Source organism: Labeo rohita, chromosome 11 (assembly GCF_022985175.1).
Source record: "Labeo rohita strain BAU-BD-2019 chromosome 11, IGBB_LRoh.1.0, whole genome shotgun sequence".
NCBI classification, from domain to species: Eukaryota; Metazoa; Chordata; class Actinopteri; order Cypriniformes; family Cyprinidae; genus Labeo; species Labeo rohita.
In genome coordinates this window covers 9,799,105-9,825,649 of record NC_066879.1, presented here as the reverse complement: position 1 = coordinate 9,825,649, position 26,545 = coordinate 9,799,105, and the positions used below count along the sequence as shown (strand labels likewise).

Here is a 26,545-nt window from a genome sequence, read left to right as displayed (position 1 = left end):
TGAATAGACAGGAAGCAACATAAACCGAATTACACAAGCTAAAAACATTGATGTTAACTAGTTGTGTACTCAGTTTTTGTACTGTTATACTGACAGTATACTTAAAACTATACTTTTATATACTAGAAAATGGGCCAATTTAGTCCCAATGAGTATTGAAACAGTACACTTACAAGTATACCACTAGTACACTGATATTTGCATACTTCATAAAGTGTACTACAAAATATACTTGAACTTTACTTAAGTATATTTAATAAAATAAACTTGAAGTATACTACTTTTTGGTAAGGGGCAAGCAACCTGTGCCTCTCAAATGTGTTAAGTTCCTAATACTTGCAAATGGAAGCATGCAACCATCTAACAATGACTTCTGTTTAAAGAAATGTCAAGATTCAAGTAAAGTTCTATTGGATGGCCATAAGCAGCAGTCAGATTTAACTGATTGGTCAAAGTGTTCCAGTTTATTTGGTGGATTGCAGTGAGTACCAAAGACTGAATATGATCAGGTTAATTCTAAAGTTTTTGTTATATATAATTGAATTGTGTCTAAAGTTTATGTATGTAATGGACACTGTTGTGTGTGCACTTCACCTGTTACTCAAATTTACATTTAAAAGTCAGTGTTTCAGCATACAGTGGTCAAAGTGAACCTGCTGAACCTACATTATTAGTTATCAAAGGTCCCTGATGTGGATAGTGTTATGTTATTTTGGCGAATTGCAAATCTAAGAAAAATTGTCAAAACCATACAGGGGTTAGGAGGCAGACTGATAACCATTGTTCAGAAATTCAGAGTGAGAGTATACACCATTCAAAGCACACTCATGTTCCTACCAAACAAACAAACAAACAAAAAATGTTAGACTAATATAGAAAATGGAAGCCTGTAGAAATTGTGAGCGTCTTAAAACAGACTTTTTTTCAGAGACTCACTTTGGAGGTAGCAAAAAGCAAGTCATTGAGTGCTTACCTACTAAAAGAATAAACAAATAATGAAGATTTTGCCTAAAGACTGTAAAAGGGTCAGAACCAGATGTTTCTCAGCAAATATAAAAGAAGAGCAAAGAACATTTCATAAAGCACATCATGAAACTACAAATGTGACAGTTTAAGCATTAGTGATGGATATACCTCTCCTTGTATATCTTGAAGCATTTTAAGATAACAGGGCTGTGAGCAAGTTGTTCCAGACCCTACTGTCTTTACAGATGACCCAATTCATTTAACTGAGTTCTTTATGGCACTTATTGATAAGAAGAATGTTCTGCCAATAAGATGTTCTATCTCAAGAAACATTTGAGTGTTCTTGCCAGAAAAGCTCTGGAAGGAACCTTTTTTTAGAACAGATGATAAGGCCTATCAGGATCCCTGGTGTAAGTTGAATAATTGTTACAGCCAACCATTTGTAATTCAAAAGGCATGTAGGCAAACTGGCCAAAATTCCATCCGAAGGATGCCATGGGCCTCCAAAGTCTCAGACTTTTTGAATGCATGCCAGGGGGCCATACATTATGACAAAGCTCTCCGAATATTAAATTTCGACCAAGAGACCCTTACCAAAAAGAAGTATACTTCAAGTTAATTTTATTAAGTATACTTAAGTAAAGTACAAGTATATTTTTAAGCAAAGCCGGAAGCACTGTTCGCACGCTCTTGCTTACTGCTCCGTGCTTTGCTCCCTGTTTATATACTTTTCTCAGACTTTTCTAAGATTTTAACCTCAGCACAACCAGATCAGCACAGTGCTCAAACAACACATTTTTGGCACAAACACTAAATTAAAAACTTTTCGTAACTGGAATAATACTACGAAAAAGGAGACTCTTTGCCTCCCACTGCCAGCAGTTTACATTCCGGAGACGGGAAAACACAGCTGCCTACCTTCAACAGACGAGAAAGAAAATGCCTCTTCTGGAATCTACTTGCTGCACAAACTGCCACAGACTTGTACAAAGGATTGTGGTTCTTGAAACAAAGTTACTTGCTGGACTTCCAAAACAGGCAGAACACTCAGCAGACCATCGTCAGGGACCCCCTCAGCATACAGCCAAAGTCCCGTGAACCCAGTGAATCTCAACAGTTTATAAGTGTAGAGGAACAAGCCGAAACTGATCAAAACACTAATCGATGGCACAGACAGGGAGCGACACCCAAAGGCACTCGAGACATCAGATTGTCACGAGTATCTCGTATTGCTGTGGTAGCATCCTCTACCCCAGATATAGCTATGATAAGGCTTCCAAAAACTGGTATTTTAGCACCTCCTATACAGCTTGACAACAGATTTGAAGCACTAATGAATGTGGGTGAGAAATCCCCAAATGTGACTGAATATGGATCATATCAGCCAGCAGCTAACATCGCTACAAACAAGGTCGAGCCGACAGCAGCATTCAGCTCAGAGAGCGCAGCCGAGCCCAGGACTCTGATAGTGGGTGACTCCATTATTAGAAATATCACTAGCAGGACTACAACTACATGCTGCTTTCCTCAAGCAAGAACTTCGAAACATCCTAATGAAGCACAAGACTGCAAATCGAATCATCATCCATGTGGGGAAGAATGATATTCACAAAGAGCAGTCAGAACTCCTGAAGAAGGATTGCAGTGAACTCATTGAAACACTTTGAAGACTTTAAGTTCAGCCGTTCATCAGTGGACCACGCCCAGCAAGGGGAACTAACATGTTTTCACGGTTGCTTAGGCTGAATACATGGCTACAAAAAACCTGCAGTCTAAAAGGAGTCAACTTCATTGAGAACTTCAGTCTTTTCTGGGGCCATAGACAGCTGTTTAAACTGGATGGCCTCCACCCAAACAAACTTGGTGCAAGAGTGCTAAAGGACAACACCTATTTTTCACTCCGTTATCCTTCAGTGGAGTGTGCCAGTCCACCCAACATGAATGGCACACACACCTGGACAAAGTATGAATGACCACAGGACTTCAAATCATCTTCAGAGTCGTCATGTGGTCGACACATCCCACAAGGACACTGACAACGCCACACAGCCACAACAAGCACTTCTCATGGACACCATCCCGGCTGAGCCCTGCCCACAGAGGTCATCACAGTCAGACTGTGACTTACTACAACAGCTCTAAGACTCAGCGCCAAAGGACGACTTTCTGGTAAACAGCCAGGGAAGCCAGGACAACATATTTCAGCCACCGGAAACATCAGAGCCAGACACATTATCCCTCTCTCCAGCATCTCCACTTCTAAGCTTTTCACAGACAGTGGAGGAACTGGTATATGCTGGAACCAGACTCTTCCACTCTTTTGCTGCAAGCCCCCAGATATCAACTAAAAAACGGCGGCCACCACAACCACCAAAGCCTGTGGGCCCAGCTCGCCCATTAGGTATCAAACTAAAACCGCTCTAGAGACAAAAAGTAATGGCATCAAGTTAGCATTTTTAAACATTTGCTCACTAAAAAAAATAAATCATTTCTGATCAATGACTTAATAACCACATACAACCTGGATTTTATGTTTCTAAATGAAACATGGCTAGAAGACAGCTGCAGTTCAACAGTCCTCAATGAAACAGCCCCTCCTAACTTTACGATCTATCCATGCTGTTTGTCATGTCTCGTTACAGAATACTTCGCCACCCACAGATCCAGCAGCTTTTTGAACACAGTTCAACCATGGACCCAGCGTCACGTCTCGTTCGACTCCGTCAAGGTAACCAGCCTATTGAAGATTATGTCAAGGACTTTTGTGAACTATGTCACTTGGAGGACTTTAAGGAAAGTTTTCTAAAAGACATTTTTTACTTTGGTTTGAGTAAGGACATTTCAAGTAGGATGCCAGGTCATCACCCTCACTGGTCTCTGGTATGTTACATTGACTTTGCCTTGCTTCTGAGCGGCTCTGCATTTACTGTGGGGATTGCTGATGAGAAACCCTGCCATCCCCCAGTATCTGCCTACCTAAATGTCTACATGTCATGTCCGGTATTGTTACCATCATGCCAGAGCCCTCTCATGCCATGCCTGCCAAGCCTGCTCACGTCATGTTAAGCAAGCCAGAGACCTCTCATGCCAAGCCTGCCAAGCCAAAGCCTGTTCACGTTATATCCACCAAACCAAAGCTTGCTCACGTCATGTCCACCAAGCCAAAGCCTGCTCACGTCATGCCTGCCAAGCCAAAGCCTGCTCAAGTCACATCTGCCAAGCTACAGCCTGCACTCGTCATGTCTGCCAAGCCACAGCCTGCACCTGTCTCGTCTGAACCAGGGCCTGCTCACATCATATCTGCCGCTCCAGGGCCTGCTCATGTCATGCCTGCTGCTCCAGGGCCTTCTCGCGTCATGCCTGCCGCTCCAGGCCCTGCTCATGTCATGGCCAAGATGGCCACCACGCCTGAGCCTCACCATGCCAAGGTCATCTCATCCGAATCTCATCCCGTCCTGTCTATCATACACAAAGCATCATACCCAAATGGCTGATCTTCTGGTGTCAAGTCAAGTCAGAGCTGCACTTTCAGTGCCAAGTCAAGTTACACCTGTGTCTCCTGAGCCACATCAAGTCACAGCTGTTCTTCACGAGTCAAGTCAAGTTACAGCTGTTGTTCCTGAATCAAGTCACGTTACAGCTGTTGTTCCTGAGTCAAGTCAATTTACAGCTGTGTTTTCTATGTTAAGTCAAGCCACAGCTGATCTTCAAGAGTCAAGTCAAGCCACAGCTGATCTTCATGAGCCAAGTCAAGTTACTGCTGTTGTTCCCGAGTCAAGTCAGCCACGGCTGATCTCCCTGAGTCAAGTCAAGTCACGGCAGACCTCCCTGAGTCAAGTCACGCCAGACCTCCCTGAGTCAAGTCACGGCAGACCTCCCTGATTCAAGTCACGGCAGACCTTCCTGAGTCAAGTCAAGAAACAGCTGTTCATCCAGAGTCAAGTCAAGTCAAGTCACCTTTATTTATATACCGCCTTTAACAATACAGAATTGTGACAAGGCGGCTGTACAGTATTAAATAGGAAACAGTACATCAACAATGCCAAAGGCAACATTAAACACTCACATTATAGGTAAAGGTAGTTAATCAAAAACAATAAAATAAAATGCAATATTGTGTTAAGAGAAAGTGTCCCCAACTAAGCAAGCCAGAGGCGACAGCGGCAAGGAACCAAAACTCCATCGGTGACAAATGGAGAAAAAAACCTTGGGAGAAACCAGGCTCAGTCGGGGGGCCAGTTCTCCTCTGGCCAAAGTTCCCGTGGTCTTGTGCCGACAGCCGTCTAGGTGATGTGGTCTTTAATGTGGATCCGTCTCTGGGGCTCATCTAGTTGATGTGGACTCCGCTGACATTCAGGGCTGTAGAGATCGTCTCTAGGTGCTGATCCACCGTCTGGGCTGGGCGTGAGAGTCTCGTCACGTCACGTCACATCTGAACTTCCAAAGCCACAACACATCGCAGCTGTTCAACCAGAGCCTCATCACGTCTCAGCTGATCGTCTAGAGCCTTGTCACATCTCAGCTGACCTCCCAGAGCCTAGTCACGTATCAAGCCACGCAGAGCCCATGCTCCCAAGCCACGCCGAGCCTATGCTCCCAAGCCACGCCAAGCCCACGCTCCCAAGCCACGCAGTCTTGACTCTCTCTAACCTCACAGCCTCCACACCCTCAAGCCCGGCAGGCATCCCACTGTCTACTGTGCTGCCTGTAATGGCAGTTGCCATTTTGAGCGTGTGGGCTGCACACTGCACTTCGGAGGCCTCATCTGTCCACAAATCTGCTTCAAAGGACTCGTCTTGCCGACAAGTCTGCGCCAGAGGCCTCTCCTGTCCACGAATTTGCACCAATGCCTCCAGAGATGTCACCCTATGCTGTAGAACCTCTTAAGGAGGCGGCGTCCATCCATGAACTCACTGCCTCATCTATCCACGAATCTGCTCCAGAGGACTTGTCTGTCCACAAGTCCATGCTAGAGGCCTCTCCAGTCCACGAATTTGCGCCAGTGCCTCCAGAGGCGTCAGCTTACACTGTAGAACCTTTTAAGGAGGTGGTGTCCATCCATGAACTCACTGCCTTGTCTGTCCACGAGTCTGCTCCAGAGGTCTCGTCTAACCATGAGTCTGCGCCAATGCCCCCAGAGGTGGCAGCTCCGGCTGCAGAACCTCTTAAGGGGGCGGTGTCCACCTATGAACTCTCTGCCCGTCATATCATTGCCAAGAAGGCCGGTCCCATACTTTCCTTCCCAGCCACGTTCAAAGGGGCTATCCCAGAACTCTCTGCTCTGCCATGGGGATTCCTGCTCTCCTCTGCTCTGCTGTGGTGGTCGTCTGCTTCATCTTGGAGATCTTCGGACTCATCTGTTCCATTGTTGGGACCTTTGCTCCTGTCTGCTCTGCTGTACTGGTCGCCAGTGTAAGGTTTACAGAACCTGAGACACTCTGATCTTTTGAGACAGACAATACACACACAGTGTATTAAGATATAGACATATGTTCTATGACATCTCACTGAGAGAAGATGTGAGAAAAGCCCCTTTCCACCTATTCCTTCCATCCACTTCGCCTCACCCATCTCCTCTCACTCAGCTCACTTAGACTGGTCAATAGCATAATATAATGTTCTACATGAATACAAGTGATATCCATAGTCATGTTTAGTATCATTTGAACTGTCACTGTGTGTCTGGTACAATGGTCTCATTCTCACAAGAAGTAACTAAAAGGTAAACAGATCCTAAGAGTTCAGAGATATATTGCTCACTGTTGAGGCTGTACTGTTTCCCAGTGTCTTTCATGCAAATCACCATCTGTCCCCAAAAGGTGCAAACGATCAAGTCTAGGACATGATCAATGCAAATTCAAATTGTTAGTTCCTGTCTCCATTTCGGGGGATGTCTGTCTGGGTCTGAAGTACTTAAAGAAGTGTAGCAAGAAGATCAAGGCGCTTTCTGTAGCCAGAATGAGCCCATAGTACGAAGTGTGTTGACACACTTCATACTATGTATTTTTCTCAAGTCAGGTATGCATCTTACTCCTAGATTCATCTTGGAGATTTCTTGTATTAATTTGATATCTTTGAATCGGCTGTATAATTGGCATAATACATATTTACCTGACTGCTAATAAATTGTTACATTTGAATCTATTCTTATTTGCTCTGTAATTATTGACTCTAGTAGATTACGATGTATCCTTGTTACCGCATTTCCTGCATCAGGTTAGTAACGGACTAAAATTCAGTTGAGATGGAGCATAAGGCGCACCAGCTGTATCTTTAGAGATCCGGCTAACACATGGTATTAGTTCAAGTGTACTTAGACTGTAAGGGCTAAAAGGGTATTTCCGTTTAGGTCAACTGAAAGTTGTTCGACCAACCTAAATAGGGTGAGCCTAACCTCTGTTTACTGTAATATTACTGTGGCCTGGCGAGGAACGACACGACAGAGCAAGACTTCGGTGAGCCCCGGAGGGTGATATTTATTAACAGAAAATGGTAAGACAAACAATACGGGTGATAGTGCGGTTGGCGTCTTCGGTGAGCGGTGCGTGGTGATTCCTTCCTCTCCTGTGCTTCCTAGTGTCAATGTCCAGTGAGGGGTGGGTGCAAGGAAGTGCGGTCACCCCGGTGAATGGGTCCAGGAAGTGCGGAGCCAATCAGTCACGGCGAATCTGTCGGAAGAGCGATAGAGAGAGCGAGGTCAGTTCACACACCATCTGAGATAGTTCTCACCCTTCTGTGCTGAGCCGCCGGCTTATATGGGGGTTTAGTCCGTGACTGATTGGCTCGTGGTGAGTAACTCCAGGTGCAGGTTGTGTGTTGCCAGGGCGACGCTGATTGTTCCTCGGGACTCCCGCCACATTACTGTAGCTAAGTGTACATGGGAGACCATTGCATTACACAACCAAAGCTACTATCGGAGAAGTAATGTTGGTCGGCTTATATCTATAGTAGTGGTCGTGACCTCTGATTAGAGATAATGTTGCTTTATTCAAGTGTGTACAGATCTATGGGGACTAAACAAAGGTACTTTTAGAATGAGCAAGCATAGGGGCGGCCGTCTAAAGTACTAGTCAATTACCTCTGTCTAATATCCAAGACTGATGAGAATGTGACCGTAAGGTACGCTAATGGCCGAAGCGATATCTTTGAGCGACATGAGCACCCGAATGAACGAGTACAATGATATTAAAGAGCAAATAGAATCATCAGATGTCTAGATCAATTATCCTATGGAGGACCTATAATGATTGGCATTCTAACCTATATTCGAGGTCATAATAAAATGGAGTCAGATTAGATCATAAAATGGAGTCAGATTTGAATTTAATCTAAAATTAATAACTTTGCGCGCTGAAAAGACCGAACACGCAAGAAACCTTCATCCACCATTGGATACAACTGCGTGGACCTTACACCAGCTCCACCCTGACTCCCTGCTCTGCCTGCCCCGCCATGGCTCCCTGCTCTACCTGCCCCGCCATGGCTCCAGGCTCCTCGGATCTAACATGGTGGACTTCTGCTCCAGTGTTTCACTGTCTGCCACTGCTTCACGGCCTAGGTCCGCCAGTGTTCCACTGTCCGCCACTGCTTCACGGCCCAGGTCCTCCAGTGTTTTACTGTCTGCCACTGCTCCACGGCCCAGGTCCTCCAGTGCTTCACTCTCTGCCACTGCTCCACGGCCCAGGTCCTCCAGTGCTTCATTGTCTGTCAGTCCTCCACAATCCAGGTCCACTTCCTCTGCATGGACCTGGTCCTCTGTTCCCTCACCCTCCTGGACTGTTGTTTTTTGAGCGCCAGGAGTCGCTCCTAGAGGGGGGGATTCTGTCACACTACGCCAGCAGAGGAAGCCCTTACCCTAGTACTGTCTGTTACAGCTCCCTCTGCTGCTTCTATGGTTACTTCCTGTTTGGTGGCCATATAAAGAGGGCCATGCCAAACAGACCCTCGCGAATTATTGTTTTGCCTGTGCAGACTCTACCAAGCGTTTTCCTCTATTCATTGCGTTATTTCCATGGTCTTTGTTTTTGTTTCATAGTCATAGTTATATCTTGTTTCATTGCCATAGATTTGTCTTGTTTCATTGCCTCATTCATTTGATACTTTGGACTGCTCTCTGGTATTTTGACCTTCTGCCTGTTTATTGGATTACGCTTTTGTCTTGCCCTGGATATAACTGTTTGTTTGGAGATCGACCCTGCCTGTCTGACTATGTTGTGTTCCAATAAAGCTCGCATTTGGATCTATCCATGCTGTTTGTTGAGTCTCTATATCCCGCGGAGAATGGATCTGTTTTTATAGGGAAAGACTGCATAGTTTAATGTTTAGCCATATCTATACTGATTTTTGAGAAAGGAGTTGCTCAATTGTATTTGTGAGAATCTGCCTGCATGCGTCACAATGTCAGTAGGAGAATCCTTGGTATCACAAGAAAGGTAAACATACTTCCTTCCTGCTGACCACCTACCTGCATTGGGCAATGGAATTGCCAGGCTGGCTGGGTTTACTGTCGTTAATAAGGTGATGGACAGCATTGAAGAATGCCATTTCCATCTCAAGCCACCAGCAGCTGATGGCCCTTTCTACTTGAACAGAAAATTGCTACTTTCAGTTCAATTTCAGGCAGTCTGTAACCACACAGTAAAATGTCTGTATGAGTTCGTAGGTTTCCCTGAGTCTGAAAACAGGGTTAAAAACACCCCCATATACCACCAGAGGCTTTATCCACGTGTAGTACAGGCAATGGATGCTATAAGTGGGACAAAAAAAAAAAGAGACAGAATGGCAGCTATGTATTATGCACAAGCTCTGTACTTTGGATTTTAATAGGAACCTACAGTTACACAAAAATATCCAAACATGTAAGTTATCTGTTATACAGATGTTTACTTGATGTTACCCATTACTCTAAATATTATGTCTTAATCATACCTTCAGTAACAACAACAAGCATTTTATTCATTCATGTATTGATTTACCTATTGATTGATACTAACTCTATTAAAATTATGAATTAATATTAATTATTAATTAATCTCCCCAGAACAGGCAGTAAGTGATTCACAGATGGCCTGCCCTCAACTGCCTCATCTATCAAACTGTACCAATTCCAGGAAGCAGCAGTGCTGTGCAAATTTCTGTTTTTTGGACACTTTCTTGCATAAGCAAATGGATGGTATATTACATGACTGCAGATCTTATTGGTTAAAGGGATAGCTCACCTAAACATGAGCACTGCACACCTTCATCAACACCTTAATGTTGCTACAAAACTGCAGAACTCGTTAATATTTAAAACACAAATTAAAATATTTTTAATGAAACCCAAGCAATTGCTGTCCTTCCATTGAAAATCCAGGTGACCAAAAAAGATTCAAAAAAGTTTTAAAGTCATCATAAAACAAATCCATTTGAATAAAGTGGTTTAATCCAAAGTCTTTTAAAGAGGTATGCTTACTTTATTTGATAAACAGGTGTTAATACATCAATATTGCACATTTCAGTGTCTATGCAAATATAAGCAATTACGAATATTCATAAGATCACATTAGGCATGCACAACCGTCACGCAGTAGAACAAAGCTCTTTGGTTGTGGTGCATCATCAGAGCACCCGGTGGCTTTGGCTGTCTTCAGGGGCAACCGTGGCCTAATGGTTAGGGAGTTGGGCTTATAACTGAAAGGTTGTGGGTTTGAGTCCCAGGTCTGGCAGGGATTGAAGGTGGGGGCAGTGAATAACCAGTGCTCTCTCCACCCTCAATACCACGACTGAGGTGAGTCCCTTGAGCAAAGCACCAATCCCCCAACTGCTCCCCGGGTGCTGCATCGATAGCAATATGGCTACCTACTGCTCTGGGTGTGTGTTCACTACTCGCTACTGTGTGTGTGCATTTGGATGGGTTAAATGCAGAGCACAAATTCCAAGTATGGGTCACCATACTTGGCCACATGTCATGTCCTTTCCTTTCCTTTCAAGCCAGGACTTCGACTGATCAAGAGTATGAAGTTTGGTGCAGATTGAACATGCATATTTCAGTAAGTGTAAAACATGACATATCCTGTTGCCAGCAGGTGGTGCTATGATTATAACTGAATTTTGGCCATTAGATGTCTTCAGGCCATGCAGCACTCTTACCAAACATGTCAAGTTTAGTGCAGATTGGACATTGCATGTTTGAGTTAATGTAAAACAAGTCATTTCCTGTGGCCAACAGGAGGCGCTATCATTATAACAGGATATTGGGCTTTAGATGTGTTCAGACCAGGACTCTTATTGAACTGGTGAAGTTTGGGGCAGATCGGAAATTATATGGCTGAGTTATAACAACTTTCTTTTACATAGTGAAACGTTGATCTTTGTCAGGCCGCCACAGCCCTTCAGCGAGAACTCAAGATCTTCACAATTTAACATCACAAAGACCTTTAGAGTAGACTGACCAAATATAATATTGATGTCAATAAATCTCTATGAGGAGTTTGTTAGCGCATAAAACATGACACTTCCTGTTGCCAGCAGGTGGCGCTATGACTATAATTGAATATGGTCATGGGCATGTGTTTAAGACAGGCCTCTTATCAAGTTCATTTTGGTGCAGATCGGACATGGTTGCCCGAATGTCAGGCCGCCACAGACACGCCCTTCAACAAAAGCTCAAGATCTTCACAATGTAACATTAAAAAGGGCTTTAGATTACACAATTTGTTGATGATCTGACTAAATATCTAGGAGGAGTTTGTTTAAATACAACGGCTGAAAATAGCAAAAACAGCACAAAACTTGCAGAGAAAATTCAAAATAACAGACTTCCTGTTGGGTTTTGGACTTCATACCGGGGACTTTTTTGTAGGTATTGGTGTGTTACATGTGCCTACCAAGACCATTGGTGGCAATTGGTGGAAAATGCTTTTGGAAAATGTATAAATGCGCATAAATGCAGGATTCATTTTCAAAATTGCAGTGATTGACATAACCATAACCATAACTATGGGTGAGACCAAAATCCTATGTCAAAACAGATGTGCATTAAAGGAGAAGTCCACTTCCAGAACAACAATTTACAGGTAATTTACTTACCCCCTTGTCATCCAAGATGTTCATGTCTTTGTGTCTTCAGTCGTAAAGAAATTGTGGTTTTTGAGGAAAGCATTTCAGGATTTTTTTCAGGATAATGGATTTCATTGGTGCCCTGAATTTGAACTTGCAAAATACAGTTTAAATGCAGCTTCAAAGGGCTCTAAACGATCCCAGCCGGGGAAGAAGGGTCTTATTTAGCGAAACGATTGGTCATTGTTTTCAAAAAATATTTTTTTTTATACTTTTTAAGCACAAAAGCTTGTGTAGCACAGGCTCTGGGATGCGCGTCCACGGGTCGTTCTTTAATGTGACTCGGGAAGATCGTCTCGGGGAGTGATTCATTCAGTCACGCATGCGCAACATCCTATAAGGTTCTATACTGGAATTAGTTCACCTGTTTTGAGTCTTCGGGTTTTTCGAGTCGTTCATTCATCTTATGGGGCTGTCACGTGATCCTGATTTTGCTAAAATGAACGAAATGACTCGAAAAAAGATTCGTTCATTTTGCTGAATGAGACTCAAAGGTCCAAGTCGGTAAAATGATCTGAACTTCCCATCACTACTACGAATCACGTCTTCGAATCACCACAAGTTCATCGTCTGTGTACTCTGGCTCAAAAAGGTAGGGTATGTAAAAAAACTCCATGTTATTTTCTCCTACAACTTCAGAATCGTCTGACATTGTTGTACCTTTTTGTTTGTAAACAGCGTTTGACTTGCTTGCACTTTCTTAGTCTTTGCGCGTTCGCTTTGTAAACTCTGCGTCTGTAGTTCCGCCTACATTCCACATGACCTTTCGACGTGATCATGATTCAATAGTACGTCAATAGTTCATAGTTCAATAGTTCAATAGTGATCGTGATTCAATAGTACGTGAACGCAGATCCCAGAGCCTGTGCTACACAAGCTTTTGTGCTTAAAAAGTATACAAATTTTTATTTTCCGAAAAAACTGAGCAATTGTTTTGCTAGATAAGACCCTTCTTTCTTGGCTGGGATTGTTTAGAGCCCTTTGAAGCTGCATTTAAACTAAGTTTTGGAAGTTCAAAATCGGGGCACCAATGAAGTCCATTATATGGAGAAAAATCCTGAAATGCTTTCCTCAAAAAACACAATTTCTTCATGACTGAAGACAGAAAGATATGAACATCTTGGATGACAAGTGGGTGAGTAAATTATTTGTGAATTGTTGTTCTGGAAGTGGACTTGTCTTTAAGAGCATCTTCGCTAATTGCAAAAGCGCCCTAAGTTATTCTGGAACCAGTTACCAGCAAAACCAATCAATCTGTCGACCTCTAAATTTCAGCAAAGGAGAGATGAGAAAAGTGAATTGTGAAATTCCTGCAACGTGCCTACAGCCAAATCACAGCCATGCTGATATAGAGACATATCATGTGATATTACCCATATATATACACTGACCAGTCTATCAGAAAACATACACGTACACAAGACCTCTGGCACCGTTCATTAAATGTCCATTTATTTTTTTTAAGCATTATTATCGGTCTGCAAATTCATTGCGATTTAACTTGTGTACTGACATTCATTATTATTTCCATTCTTTCTAACTTTCTTAGACCCATTCCTAACAAGAAAATTGTCATTTTTTCATTTTTTTTAAAATGCTACAGAAGTTGTTACTGAGAAGATTAGGATTATCTTAAAAAAACAAACAAATAAACAAACAAAAAATTACTTGAGTATTTTTATTCATTTCTCTGCATTCAAAAATATGAAGCGGACAGGCTGCTCATAACTAGACACAAACAGAAGTGCTGTAGTACATTGTACAGGTAGCAGAAGGTGATATACAATGAACTGTCAGTTAGAGAATAACATGTGAAAGTTAAAACACTACAATGCATTACAAAATGAACGATCTTACAATGACAGATTGCGATAATCAAATATTTATATGACATATGAGTTTCAGAATATCCAGACATTTTAATGGTCTTACATGTTTTTACACTCAATGACAAAATAACATTTATATACATTTATTAAAAAAAAAAAAAAAAAACCTTGAGTAAACAGATTATTGGTATGAAAATAATAGAGCTTAATATAAACTCAGCATTTTAACTTTCTGAACCTTCAGCCAAAGGCCTTTCATCTTCATTTTTTGTAGCTTCTTTTAAGACAGTACTTCATGAAAAAAGCCCAGATTTTATAAATATTTTACATCTTAATTTGTATTTTTAAATTCTATTTTAAAATGAATCCCTAAACCAAATACAGTCAGATCGATTTAGTCAGTCATGCGGAAAGGTTTTGAATATGACCTTTAAATCACATATGAAGTGCATGTTTCAGTACCTGAGAAAACATTTTTACAGAGTTGATTTCTTTTAAACCTAATACTACATTAAAGGCCACGTGTTGTTCTAAAAACGTTGAGGTTACAGACAAGTTTGAAACAATAGCTGTCAATATTGTACATGATGGATAATATTACGACACAACCATGGCTCATTCTCTACCATTACCAAACAGCTGAAGCAGGAACGTAAACAAGTACACAATATCCAGGTAGAGACTGAGAGTCGCAAAGATATATTCTTCAGGACTTATTGCGTATTGTTTGTTTCCCATCAGCAGCTGTGTATCAAAGGCAAGAAACTGGGACAGAAGAAGAGAGAGAAGAGAAAGAGACACAGGTCAGTTGACGTTATATCACCTTAATCACATGATAAATAATCATTATTTAAAACCATAATCCTTTCTTGACTAATCTGCTTCTCACCATGGTAAAGACAACAGCTCCTATGCTGGCGTAGACTGCATGTAACCAGGGAACCTTTCAAAAGAGAAAACAGTTAGAGTAGAAGTGACTTGAGAAAGCCATCTTAACTGCTATTCTGTTTAAACTTAAAATTCTTCTTCTGAGACCCTTGTGTGACCTTTTGGACATTTTTGTCTTTTTCGGTTTTGTTTTTTTGATCATTTTGCCTGTGCTATTGCCAGCTGCATAAATTTTGACACAGGTGTGTAATTGGAATTTTACTATTTCACCCCCATTTCCTTTAATAAATCAATTTTGCACTAGGTACAAACAATAGTTCCTCTCAGGACCTTAAGGACAAAAATGTCTCCATTGAAACCCAATAAAACTGCAGTTTTTAATCGCAGTGCCATTTAACTGTAAAATGATGCAATTTTTGTTAACAGGCTTTCATTCTGTTGGCAAGGCTTTATTTGTAATTTTTTTTTTTATTATTATTATTTTTTTTACTATTTTTGGCTTATAAAGCAAATACTTACTTTATTCCTGTTTTCTGCATATTATAGAGCCATTTGGATAAATAATGCAGCTATAATTGTGTGGGTGTGTTGGTGTGGATGTCAGAGTGTGGTTTGTATGTGTGTCATAAAAAAAAAAAAATGTGTGTGTATGTTCTTGTAATATTTGAGAGAGAAGACTGGCATCTACACTCTTAAAAATAAAGGTGATTTAAAAGGTTCTTCACAGCAATGCCATAGAAGAACCATTTTTGGTTCCACAAAGAACCATTCAGTCAAAGGTTCTTTACAGAAGCATCTCTTTCTTACATTTTTATAATCTGAAGAGCCTTCTTTCACCACAAAGAACCTTTTGTGAAACAGAAAGGTTCTTCAGATGTTAAAGGTCCTTTATGGAACCATTCAGACAAAAAAGGTTCTTCTATGACATCGTGAAGCATGTTTATTTTTAAGAGTGTAATGGGGAAAATCGTACTGAAAGCTTATTTTTTGAGATATCATCCTCAAATTTAGAACACAACTTTTTTAGATTTCAACATGTTTCATAAAATATATATTGTATATAAAATATTGTTCATAAAGCATTTTCATAAACTTAAACCTCTATAAATTAAGTCTGTGCTCCCAAGCCTCAAATTTTTATGACATGGACATTTTTGCCCACTAAGGACCTATGTGTAACTTTTTTTGATTGACGCACAAGGGTTAAATTTCTGACCGTAAATCCTAGAGCTTTAGAGCTACAGGCATCAACAATATATGCTAATATGCTAACAGGCATCAACAATATATGCTAATATGCTAACAATGTGAAAACATTGCTAATGAATTGTCAGTAAAACTTTAGTTTAGAGACCAGTTCTCACTATTAACTATTTGCTTATTAGCATGGATATTACTAACATATTGGCTGCTTATCAGTAATTACAAAGCACATATTCTGCATGACCATATTCTACATTCCTTAATCCTAAATTTATCAACTACTAAAAATTACTAATTATTAGTAAGCAGTAATTATGAATTTACTGAGGCAAAAGTTGTAGTTAATAGTTTGTTAATAGCGAGAATTGGACTTTAAAATAAAGTGTGACTGAATTGTCTATCTGAGATTTTTTAAAAAAATTTTAATAATCAAGTTTACTTATATTTTTGGATACTTACATAGCCAAAGGGAACCACAAATCCCATGACAATAGCACAGAAAAACATGACCATACACAAAATGAAGAGAAGACCTTGGAAAGAGGTGATGTCAATCTAAAAAAAAAAAAAAAAAAACACTTTAGAATTGTAATGTAATTGTTATTTATGTGTATATACCATTGGCAACAGCAGTATGATAAAAGACACCAATGTTCATTAAAAAGTTTATTAATATTTATAACTGGATGAATATTTTCTGGATGAATAGCTTTTGCTCACCTTGCTCTGAAAGCTGAAAATGGTGACACACAGGCACACTGTGGCAGTGATGCCAATGCACAACACTACTGACTTGGTGTTGTAGAAACTGGCAGAAGCAGGAAAAGGTACTGTTATGTTCAGTAGATATTAAACATATCTTATGGAACTTAGAAAATCAAGGTTGGAAGAGTATGCACACACAACAGATTTATGTCATTACCTAGAGATAAAACCCAACATGCACGCCATGCTCAGAGTCTTTGTTTGCAGTGTTCACAGAAGCATGCAAAATAAAGGACACGGGAGAAAAAAAAAATGTATTCATATTTTATAATTATATTTATGCAGTGATTTTTTTTTTGTATGAAATTCATAAATTTTTTAAGTATGAACTCTAAAATACTAAAAATTAATTAGACCAAAGGCCAACATGCACTTTACTTGAAATGAGGGAAAGTTTTAAGGATGTAAGTGTAAAATTATCAAAAAAAGTGTAAAATATTAAAAGTGGAAGACATTTTACAAGAAATAGTTCACTCCAAAAAGAAACGTTTCTTTCTTTCTTTCTTTCTTTCTTTCTTTCTTTCTTTCTTTCTTTCTTTCTTTCGATTTGGATTTGGAACTTTTGATCAATGGATGCTCTGCAGTGAATGGGTGCCATCAGAATGTCCAAACAGTCCAAACAGCTGATAAAAACATCACAATAATCCACTCCACTCCAGCCCATCTATTAATGTCGTGAAAAGCCAAACGTTGCATGTACAAATCCATCAATGAAGCAAATCCATCAAGACTTTTTTTAACTTCAACTTTACTTTGCTGCTGGCTAAAACACAAGTGAAAAAGTATTCCTTCAGTGAAAAAGTCATCCTGTTTGAATCAGGAGAGAAATATGCACAGGTCAAGCATCATTTGCAAGCCAAAACAGTCCAAAAAGCTCTAAACAAATATGTGGGTAGATTTTGATGTAAGAGGACAACAGATGGACTTTTCACGGGAGGAAGCGTTAGCGTTATTATAGATTATGGACTGTTATTTTGACGTTGAAGTTAAAACAGCTTAATAATGGATTTGTTTCTTACAAACACACAGCTTTTGGCTTTACAAGATGTTAATTGATGGACTGGAGTTGTGTGGATTACTTGTGGATTATTGTGATATTTTTATCAGCTGTTTGGACTCTAATTCTGATGGCACCCATTCACTGCAGAGGATCCATTGGCGAGCAAGTTATATAATGTTAAATTTCTCTAAATCTGTTCCCATTACGAAACAAACTTATCTGCATCTTGGATGCCCTGAGGGTTAGTACATTTACAGCAAATTTTCATTTTTGGGTGTATCTTTGTATCTTTAAACAGATACTCACAAATAATGTAAGAAGAATAAGATTCCATGGAAACTGCCTCCTGTAATACAGACAGATGCCACTATTATATTATGCTGTTTTCCCAATTATTATTATATATTTTTTTAATATAGAGGTTAGTGTATAACCAGCATATAACCACAACTACAATTTATCAACAGTTTATTGACTTACCTCAAATCACCGCAGCAAGCCAATGAGATATATGTGACTAGAAACAGAAGACTGCAAAATACAAACACAGGAGGGAGTTACAGTTAGTATGCTATAAAATATATGCCCAACTGATTAACATTTTAAAAACATTTATGGTAATAAACATTTTGATTACTGATTAAACAGTAGTATTACATACTTGGACATGGAGTATAAAACAGGATGTGTTTGAATGTATATCCTCACTGGAGTGCTAAAGCAGAAAGAAAGGTCAAAATATAATATGCTTACATATAATTAATACATTACATTAACTACTGTTCAAAAGTTTGGGGACAAAAAGATTTTTTAATGTTTTTGAAAGAAGTCTCTTATGCCCATGATCAAAACTTCGATAAAAACAGAAATATTATTACTATTTAAAACAGCTGCTTTCTATTTTTCTATTACTCCAGTATTCACATGTCACATGTCACATGATCCTTTAGAAATCATTCTAATAATGATTGTAAATCATTCTAATGATTTGCAGCTCAAGAAACATTTCTTATTATCAATTTTGACAACAGTTTTACTGCTTCATATTTTTGTAAAAATCTGATATTTTTTCATGTTTTTTTTTAAAGAATAAAAAGTTCAAAAGCACAACATTTAAAATAGAAATCAAACGATAACTATAAATGTCTTTAGTGTCACTTTTAAACAACTTGCAACATTGCTAAATAACAATCAAATAAAATAAAATAAAATAAATAATAAAAAAGTAAATCTTCCTGTCCCAAACTTTTGATAGTGTAATTGATTCAGTGATGAGACATTGTCATATATTATTAATATGCCATCAAGATCTATAGATCAAAAATCAGTTACTCACTAGAATGTAAAGAGAGCAATGACTGCTACTGTTGAAAAGAGCTGCAGCATCAGAATTGAATAAACCTGCAAGAATATGATAAAAGAAAGATAATTATTTTTACAAACATTTTGATTTTATAGTCCTCTATGCTTTAAATTATTAAGTTTAAATATTTCAGTTGCTACCTTTCGTATAAAAACTCGTCTAATAAACATGTCATCCCAGGAAAAATTTCCGTCACCATAGTAGTAACCAGGGCATCCTGCGAAGAGACAATAAAATAAAATAAAATTAGGACAAGAAAATATTACATATCTTACAAAAGGCAGAATGTTAGTGCTAATTAATGAATTAATAAACAGCTATACCTGCATTTGCCTCTTCATAACTTGGAGGCATGTTTCCTTCAACAGTTTGGACTGTTGGTGCAACCTGGGAATTCAAGTATATTGAAAAAATATTAAGGGCATCTAACAGAAGCTACCAGTGCTGCCAAATAATAACATGAAATAATCATTTAATTCACTTTAAGAATGGTTAGAAAATATAATAATTGAATAATATAATATAGTATTAATATAAAAGTAATATAATGACTTGTGTAATTTGTCCGTTTTTGCAAGAAACAATTCTTATATAAAATGCTGGTATAACTTCAGTATTGTTTATAAGCTCATAGATACGATCCAATCCAGTTTAGAGATTAACAGACCTGTGCAAAATAAACCATCAGATATAGATGTATGACGTCTTACGAAAAAATGAATCATTTAGATTTTATGCATGATTGCAGGATCTAAGATTGCCAGTTTAATTTTTAAATATGTTTTAGTTAATGTATAAATAAAACAGATTTTATGGCTCTGTAAAGAAGGAAACTTGATCTATAAATAGTCAGAATAATCTCCTTATAGAAATATCCCATGTAGAAGAAGTGTCTTCTGAGGTTTTACTACACCGCTTCTGGATTGCTGTTCCGTAAACATTAAATATATTGTTTATTTTTTTATGATGCTAAATGTTAAACCATTAATTTATATATTGATGTCATATCGTACCATAATTCACTTCTGCTTTATACTGTTTGAAAAAAGTCTCCTGCATTTCTATTCTATTCTATTCTATTCTATTCTATTCTATTCTATTCACTGTAAAGAATATTGCAGCGATTACTTATCACATCTTAAAATGAAACATTATAGAATAAGTAATAATGTGTTGTTTCAACTTAAAAAATTATGTTCATGCTAGACTTTAGAAAATTAGAAGTTCCATTAACTTTAGTTTACTTACTTTGCATATTTAAGTTATTTCAACATATTTTAAGTTGATATAACTAATTGCAGCAGCATTTTTTACATTGTTCTGTTCGATTGAATTGATGTAATTGATAAAATGATACCTTACCTTTTTCTGTGTCATTTTATTTGTTTATTTATTTATTCCCACTGCAGTGTTGCTGGCAGATGATCTGATGTGGGCAAGCGGAGCAGTTTTAGTCCTATGTTCTGGATGTGGGTCAGTCTGTGCCTCATGTGTGCTGTAGTGGAGATTTACTCCAGTCTTTTATAGTGTCTATTCAGGCTAATCCCTCTTACATTCCCATCAGTCCCTCCTCCACACAGGGCTTTAGGAGTTCATTCTAGCAATGTCTCAGTGCTGGATGGCATGATGGGATTGAGCGGGAAAATACTACCTTCAACACAGATGATGGGCTTTTACTTGATCTGTGATGCAACCTTTTCATTAGAAAACAGTTGCTATATTTAGAGTTATGTGGAATAAAGAAGCACATTATGACGGATAAACAAGGCCTAAAGGATAAAGGTGATGCTACATAAGTACATACAAAGATGACTTTATACTAGAGGAAAGTGTGTGAGGTTGGTGATGAACACATATACATATAATAAGTACAGTACATCATACAGTACATCAGAGTTTCATATAAAATGCAATTAAAGAAAAATAATAACAACAACCACACAAATACTGACACCGATGGAGCTCTAGCACTGTTGTAACAATCTGTGTGTACAAATGTGTGCTTTTTAAAATGTATTTATTAATATGTATTTAATAAATGCTTTCATTAAAAAACAACTACAACAGCAACAACAACAACAACAAAAAACATTTATGATTGTGGTTGATATAACTTGGGGAGACAACTTCACTTCTTTTTTAATAAAATAGTATTAATAGCCAGGACACTCATACTTTATTTTAAGGTCCAAGTCTCGCTATGAACAAACTATTAAAGGAGAACTAGACTTCCAGAACAACAATTCACAAATAATTTACTCACCCACTTGTCATCCAAGATGTTCATGTCTTTCTGTCTTCAGTCGTGAAGAAATTATGCTTTTTGAGGAAAGCATTTCAGGATTTTTCTCCATATAATGGACTTCATTGGTGGCCTGATTTTGAACTTCCAAAATGTAGGTTAAATGCAGCTTCAACGGGCTCTAAACGATCCCAGCCGAGGAAGAAGGGTCTTATCTAGTGAAGCGATCTGTCATTTTTTTCAGAAAATATTTTTTTTTATACTTTTTAAGCACAAAAGCTCGTCTAGCACAGGCTCTGGGATGCGCGTTCACGACGCTACTTACTATTGAATCACGTCGAAAGGTCACGTGGAACTAAAGACCCAGTGTTTACAAAGCAAACGCGCAAAGACTAAGAAAGTGGAAGTAAGTTTGTAAACGCTGTTTACATACAAAAAGGTATTGTCCTCCTCTCAAGTTGTAGGAGAAAATAAGATTTCGCCATACTCAGTACACAGACGATGAACGTGATTCATAGTAGTGATGGGAAGATCAAATCATTTTACCGACTCGGACCTTTGAGTCTCATTCAGCAAAATGAACAAATCTTTTTTCGAGTCATTTCGTTCATTTTAGCAAAATAAAATTAAAATGTTATGTGTTACTTCCCTAACACATCTACTGCTTACACAAACATTGACCACACTACAAACAAGACAAAACTATAATGCTATAAGAAACAGAAAAGATGAAGATTAGCTCACCTCACTTCTTATCTGACAAGTTTTCGTGTTTGAGTCGTTCGTTCATCACGAGACAGCCCTATAAGATGAACTAATTCCAGTACAGAACCTAATAGGATGTTGCGCATGCGCGACTGAATGAATCACTCCCCGAGGCGACTCGTTCTTCCTGAGTCACAGTGAAGATTTGTATAAAATGAAAGAATCGTTCAAGAACGACACATTACTAATTCGTAGCATCGTTGACGCGCATCCCAGAGCCTGTGCTACACGAGCTTTTGTGCTTAAAAAGTATAATTTTAATTTTCCGAAAAAAAAAGTTACCAATCGTTTCGCTAGATAAGACCCTTCTTCCTCGGCTGGGATCATTTAGAGCCCGTTGAAGCTGCATTTAAACTGCATTTTGGAAGTTCAAAATCAGGGCACCAATGAAGTCCATTATATGGAGAAAAATCCTGAAATGCTTTCCTCAAAAACCATAATTTCTTCACAACTGAAGTCAGAAAGACATGAACAGCTTGGATGACAAGGGGGTGAGTAAATTATTTGTAAATTGTTGCTCTGGAAGTGGAGTTCTCCTTTAACTATGACTTTTGCCTCAATAAACTACTCATTTGCTGCTTATTAGGAGTTGGAATTAGGGATGGTCATACAGAATATGTGCTTTATAAGTACTAATAAATAGGCAAAATGTTATGAATAGGCATGCTAATAAGCAACTGTGAGAATAGTGAGAATTGTTCCTTATACTAAACCGTTACCATTAGACATTAGACATTAGAAGTTAGAGAGCCTCTCAAGACCCTCAAACCCTCAAGACAGACCCTCAAACCCTCAGTTTGAATCTACTTCACACTTCAGGCAGCTCCATATACCACAATGCAACACAATTATGACATCACCGCAGACTGTGTTTAATTTAGGGTAGACCAGGTACAGTTGGTACAGGGGTACATTTAAAACACCTTCAATAATTTAAGTGCACAACAAGTCTGATCTGTGAAATTTACTTTGCATATGCATATTAGTGCCCTCTTTAATCGTGGGCAATTTGAAGTTCATGCGGTTCTCCAGTCCAAAGATATAGGTGAAAGTTTTTTTTCTAAGGTAGGTTTTTCCCTTCCACATTGAATAGCTTCTCATGCTTACATGACTATTGAAGTTAACTTACATTTTTCTAAACCTTCATCTGCGCTCTAAAAACTGACTTTGTTTCATGCAAGGACACTGTAAAATCTAGAGAAATGTTCGAGGTGGTCAGCAGGGTACAGTTGAGGCACAATGTATCATTTATTTATAATGTTTATTGTTATTATATTTATTAGGTTATTGTTTGCATTTGAACTGTTTTATTATTGCTGTTTTCAATTGTTTACTGCTTTACTGTTTACTGTTACTTAACTTTTTAACTGTTAAATATATGATAAATTATGAACTGAAATTAAATATTTTATCGCTGTTTGCCATTAGTGTACAAAGTTTTACAAATGAACTACTTGTAACTAAACAAACAATAAAATAAAATACTGAATGGAAATAAAAACTGCTGAATTCTCATTTTTAAAGGAATTTACATTTGCAATGAATTGGTTAGGCAGCTTTACAGCATTACGGATGGGTGTCTCAACTTTACTCGGGTACAGTTGGAACAAAAAAAGCTTCTTGTGTTTATGAGCTAATTGTGGCAAATATGACCTACTTATGGATGTTAATAATTATTAATATTTTAGTAGACAAGAAAAGGAAATGTCATATGAAAAATCCCTAGTTGTAATGGAAAAAGCAAAAAGTGTACCAAACAGTACCCGGTCTACCCTACCCCTACCCCAAACAATTTATACATGTATAAATGATTATTTTTTTAATATTTAAAACACCACAAACATAGTTATATACATCTAAATTGCTAGCACATAAAATTGTCCCCTTTCTCATGGACTTTTTTTTTTTAGAGTGTATGTTGCATTTTTACATTTTCACTGTTTTGCGGTTCATAATATTGAAATATTGCTTAAAAGCAATTACATAGCCAATTCATGTGACCATATGTGAACAATAATAAGGTATAAGCACATCAACAATGTTGTGTGGGCTATTAGCAATGCAATATTATTGACAATTTAAAATTAATAATATTTATTAGAGGGAATGTTTTGCCTGTTAGCAGATTGTGGGTCAAAAGACAACTTTTGAAACAATGACTTCATCGCTTTCATAAGGCTGCTTTTGTAATGACTTGACAGTGCTTATGAGCTATGTGCTAAGAAAGTTAAAGGTTTAAAGGTTTATTTCTAAAGTGCCTAGAAGCCTCCAAGTCAGTGGGGCTAACTATAGTACGATTTGTGTGGATTTATACTATGTGACCCAGAGCAGTGTTTCTCAACGCTGGTCCTGGACGCCCCCAAACACACCACATTTTCTGTGTCTCCCCTAATCAAACACACCAGATTCAACTCATCAGCTCATTAAAAGAAATTCCAGGACCGTAAATGGGTGTGTCAGATAAGGGAGATATACAAAATGTGAAACATTGGGGGGTGACCAGGTTCAGGGTTGAGAAACACTCCTTCCAAAGGGAAGAAAATACTTAAGAGAAAATATAATTTAGGTATTTTTCTGTTTTTTTTTTTTTTTTTTTTTTTTTAAAGATCATCTTAGCTAACATGCTATTTTTTTTTTCAGTATATGAATCTCTTCCCTTTGTTATGGCCTGGTATCAGTCCAATAGTAGCCTAATAACTTTTACTTTGACAAGCACAGGGTTTTATTTTTTTGTGTTTACAAATCTGTTGAAACAGGAAGTTAGGATGGGATGTCAATTTAAAATATGTGTAGTAGTAGCAGTAGTAATAATAATATTAATAATATACTGTATATAAAATATTTTACTTCAAACATGTTTAGTTAACATTATTGTTATAGTTTGCAAAAATAGTAATTACTTATTAATCACTCAAAATAACTTTCTTTTAAAGTCACAGCACACCTATGAACCTCCCTCTAAAGTTTCAAATGTTTCAGCTCATTGACAGCATGTTCTCTTTGCTCTGAGGGGAGATGAGGTGAACAGCTGATGATCTGTGTACAGAGTCTTATGTAACTTCAGTGCTACTAAAGCTTTCTATTATCCACGCATCAGCGTATTCATAATATTCCCAACAACTACATAATACAACTAAACAGAGATTAATTTCACCTTGTAGCCTTTAACAAGAGTTAGCAGCACTGAAAGTCAGTGACAAAGTTATTTATTTATTTATTTATTTATTTTGGGTAACTGTATATTTGATTTTGTTATTGTTGGATTTTAACTTGAAGTCTATATTGGCTGATCAAGAAACTGTAAAGAATGTATTATAAAATCGTTTTTAAGGCTTTATTAAAACTAATGTCTTTAATGCTCCTGTTCATATAAAAGTAACATGACACAGGAACCTCAAGAGGGCGCACTTACTGTATGTAATTTCAAATAAAATGTATTGGTTTCATGTACAGAATAATTTTTTGGAATAGTTGTGTATTTATTTTTTTTATTTTAATACACATACTATTGTGTAGATGCGGTTAATTTCTTCAGGTTTAAATGTACTGATAATAAATTTAACTGGTTTATGAAAGGTTTTGCTCTGTCTTTATTTTACAGTATGTGTACTTACATTTGCTTACCCAAGAAAGTACTTGTAATCTAAGGTAACTACATCGGGTAGGGTTAGGTTCAGGGTTAAACTCTAGTTATTACCTAGTTATTGCAATTACTATAATAAGTACATAGGAACGGAACTGTAAAATAAAGTGCTACCAAAAATAGCTTAATTAGTCATTTTAAGCACAAACTATTTATGTTATGCTATTATTCATTAACTCTTAATTACTGTCTGTGAAGGTCATATACTTGGTCTTTGTTTGTTGTGTTCGCTTCTATTTTTTCTTGTATTTATTTACTTCTTAACAAAATAAACATTTATTAATTATTTGTTCAAGTTTTTGCAGTACCCAATTTAAAGATGAGACTTTTCATCATCTGTAAATATTTATAAACATTTACTAATCATTTATTATTATCTTTATGAGCACTGGACTTTTAGCTGTTGTAACAATGTTTGCGTAAAGAGAGGTTAATTAAATTTAGCTTAATGCTCAGTTAAAACATAACACACATTGTTATTTGGGTGCAAAACATGTTTTATTACCTCAACACTTATATTATTCCTATATTAACAGGAGAAAAAAAACAAAACTTATTAGTTTATCAAAACAATATAATATAAACAAATTGAATATGTGTTCCCATTAGTAATCAAACTGACACCTGTACACTGCTGACACCTTAACCAACCCTTAAACCTACCCTCGTAGGTAGACTCATTTATATACTCTTTTATTTGATGATTTTCTCATGAGTTCAGTTTCAGAACTACAGCATTTTGTTTCAATACTTGCTTGGCTTGCAAGTTGCAATAATTTTT

At 37.9% G+C, this 26,545-nt stretch overlaps 1 protein-coding gene across 1 annotated transcript; it reads right to left on the bottom strand.

Moving 5' to 3' along the window:
- Positions 1-13,755: 13,755 nt before the first annotated feature.
- faim2b (Fas apoptotic inhibitory molecule 2b) lies at positions 13,756-20,598 on the bottom strand. Its single transcript, XM_051122221.1, has 12 exons — positions 20,477-20,598; positions 19,438-19,501; positions 19,255-19,331; positions 19,088-19,152; positions 18,413-18,466; positions 18,232-18,282; positions 18,058-18,097; positions 16,909-16,946; positions 16,707-16,794; positions 16,446-16,541; positions 14,785-14,838; positions 13,756-14,660 (listed from the first exon to the last, which is right to left on the bottom strand). The coding sequence occupies exons 1-12, from the start codon at positions 20,489-20,491 to the stop codon at positions 14,511-14,513; spliced, it is 792 nt and encodes a 263-aa protein (XP_050978178.1). The 5' UTR covers positions 20,492-20,598; the 3' UTR covers positions 13,756-14,510.
- Positions 20,599-26,545: the final 5,947 nt, after the last annotated feature.

What these genes read in the sequence shown, in the direction of transcription:
- faim2b (XM_051122221.1), bottom strand. An exon ending in GACGAGTTTTTATACGAAAG is followed by an intron (nt 19,153 to 19,254) that starts GTAGCAACTGAA and finishes ATATTCTTGCAG; the next exon opens with GTTTATTCAATTCTGATGCT. An exon ending in ATTGCTCTCTTTACATTCTA is followed by an intron (nt 18,467 to 19,087) that starts GTGAGTAACTGA and finishes TTTCTGCTTTAG; the next exon opens with CACTCCAGTGAGGATATACA.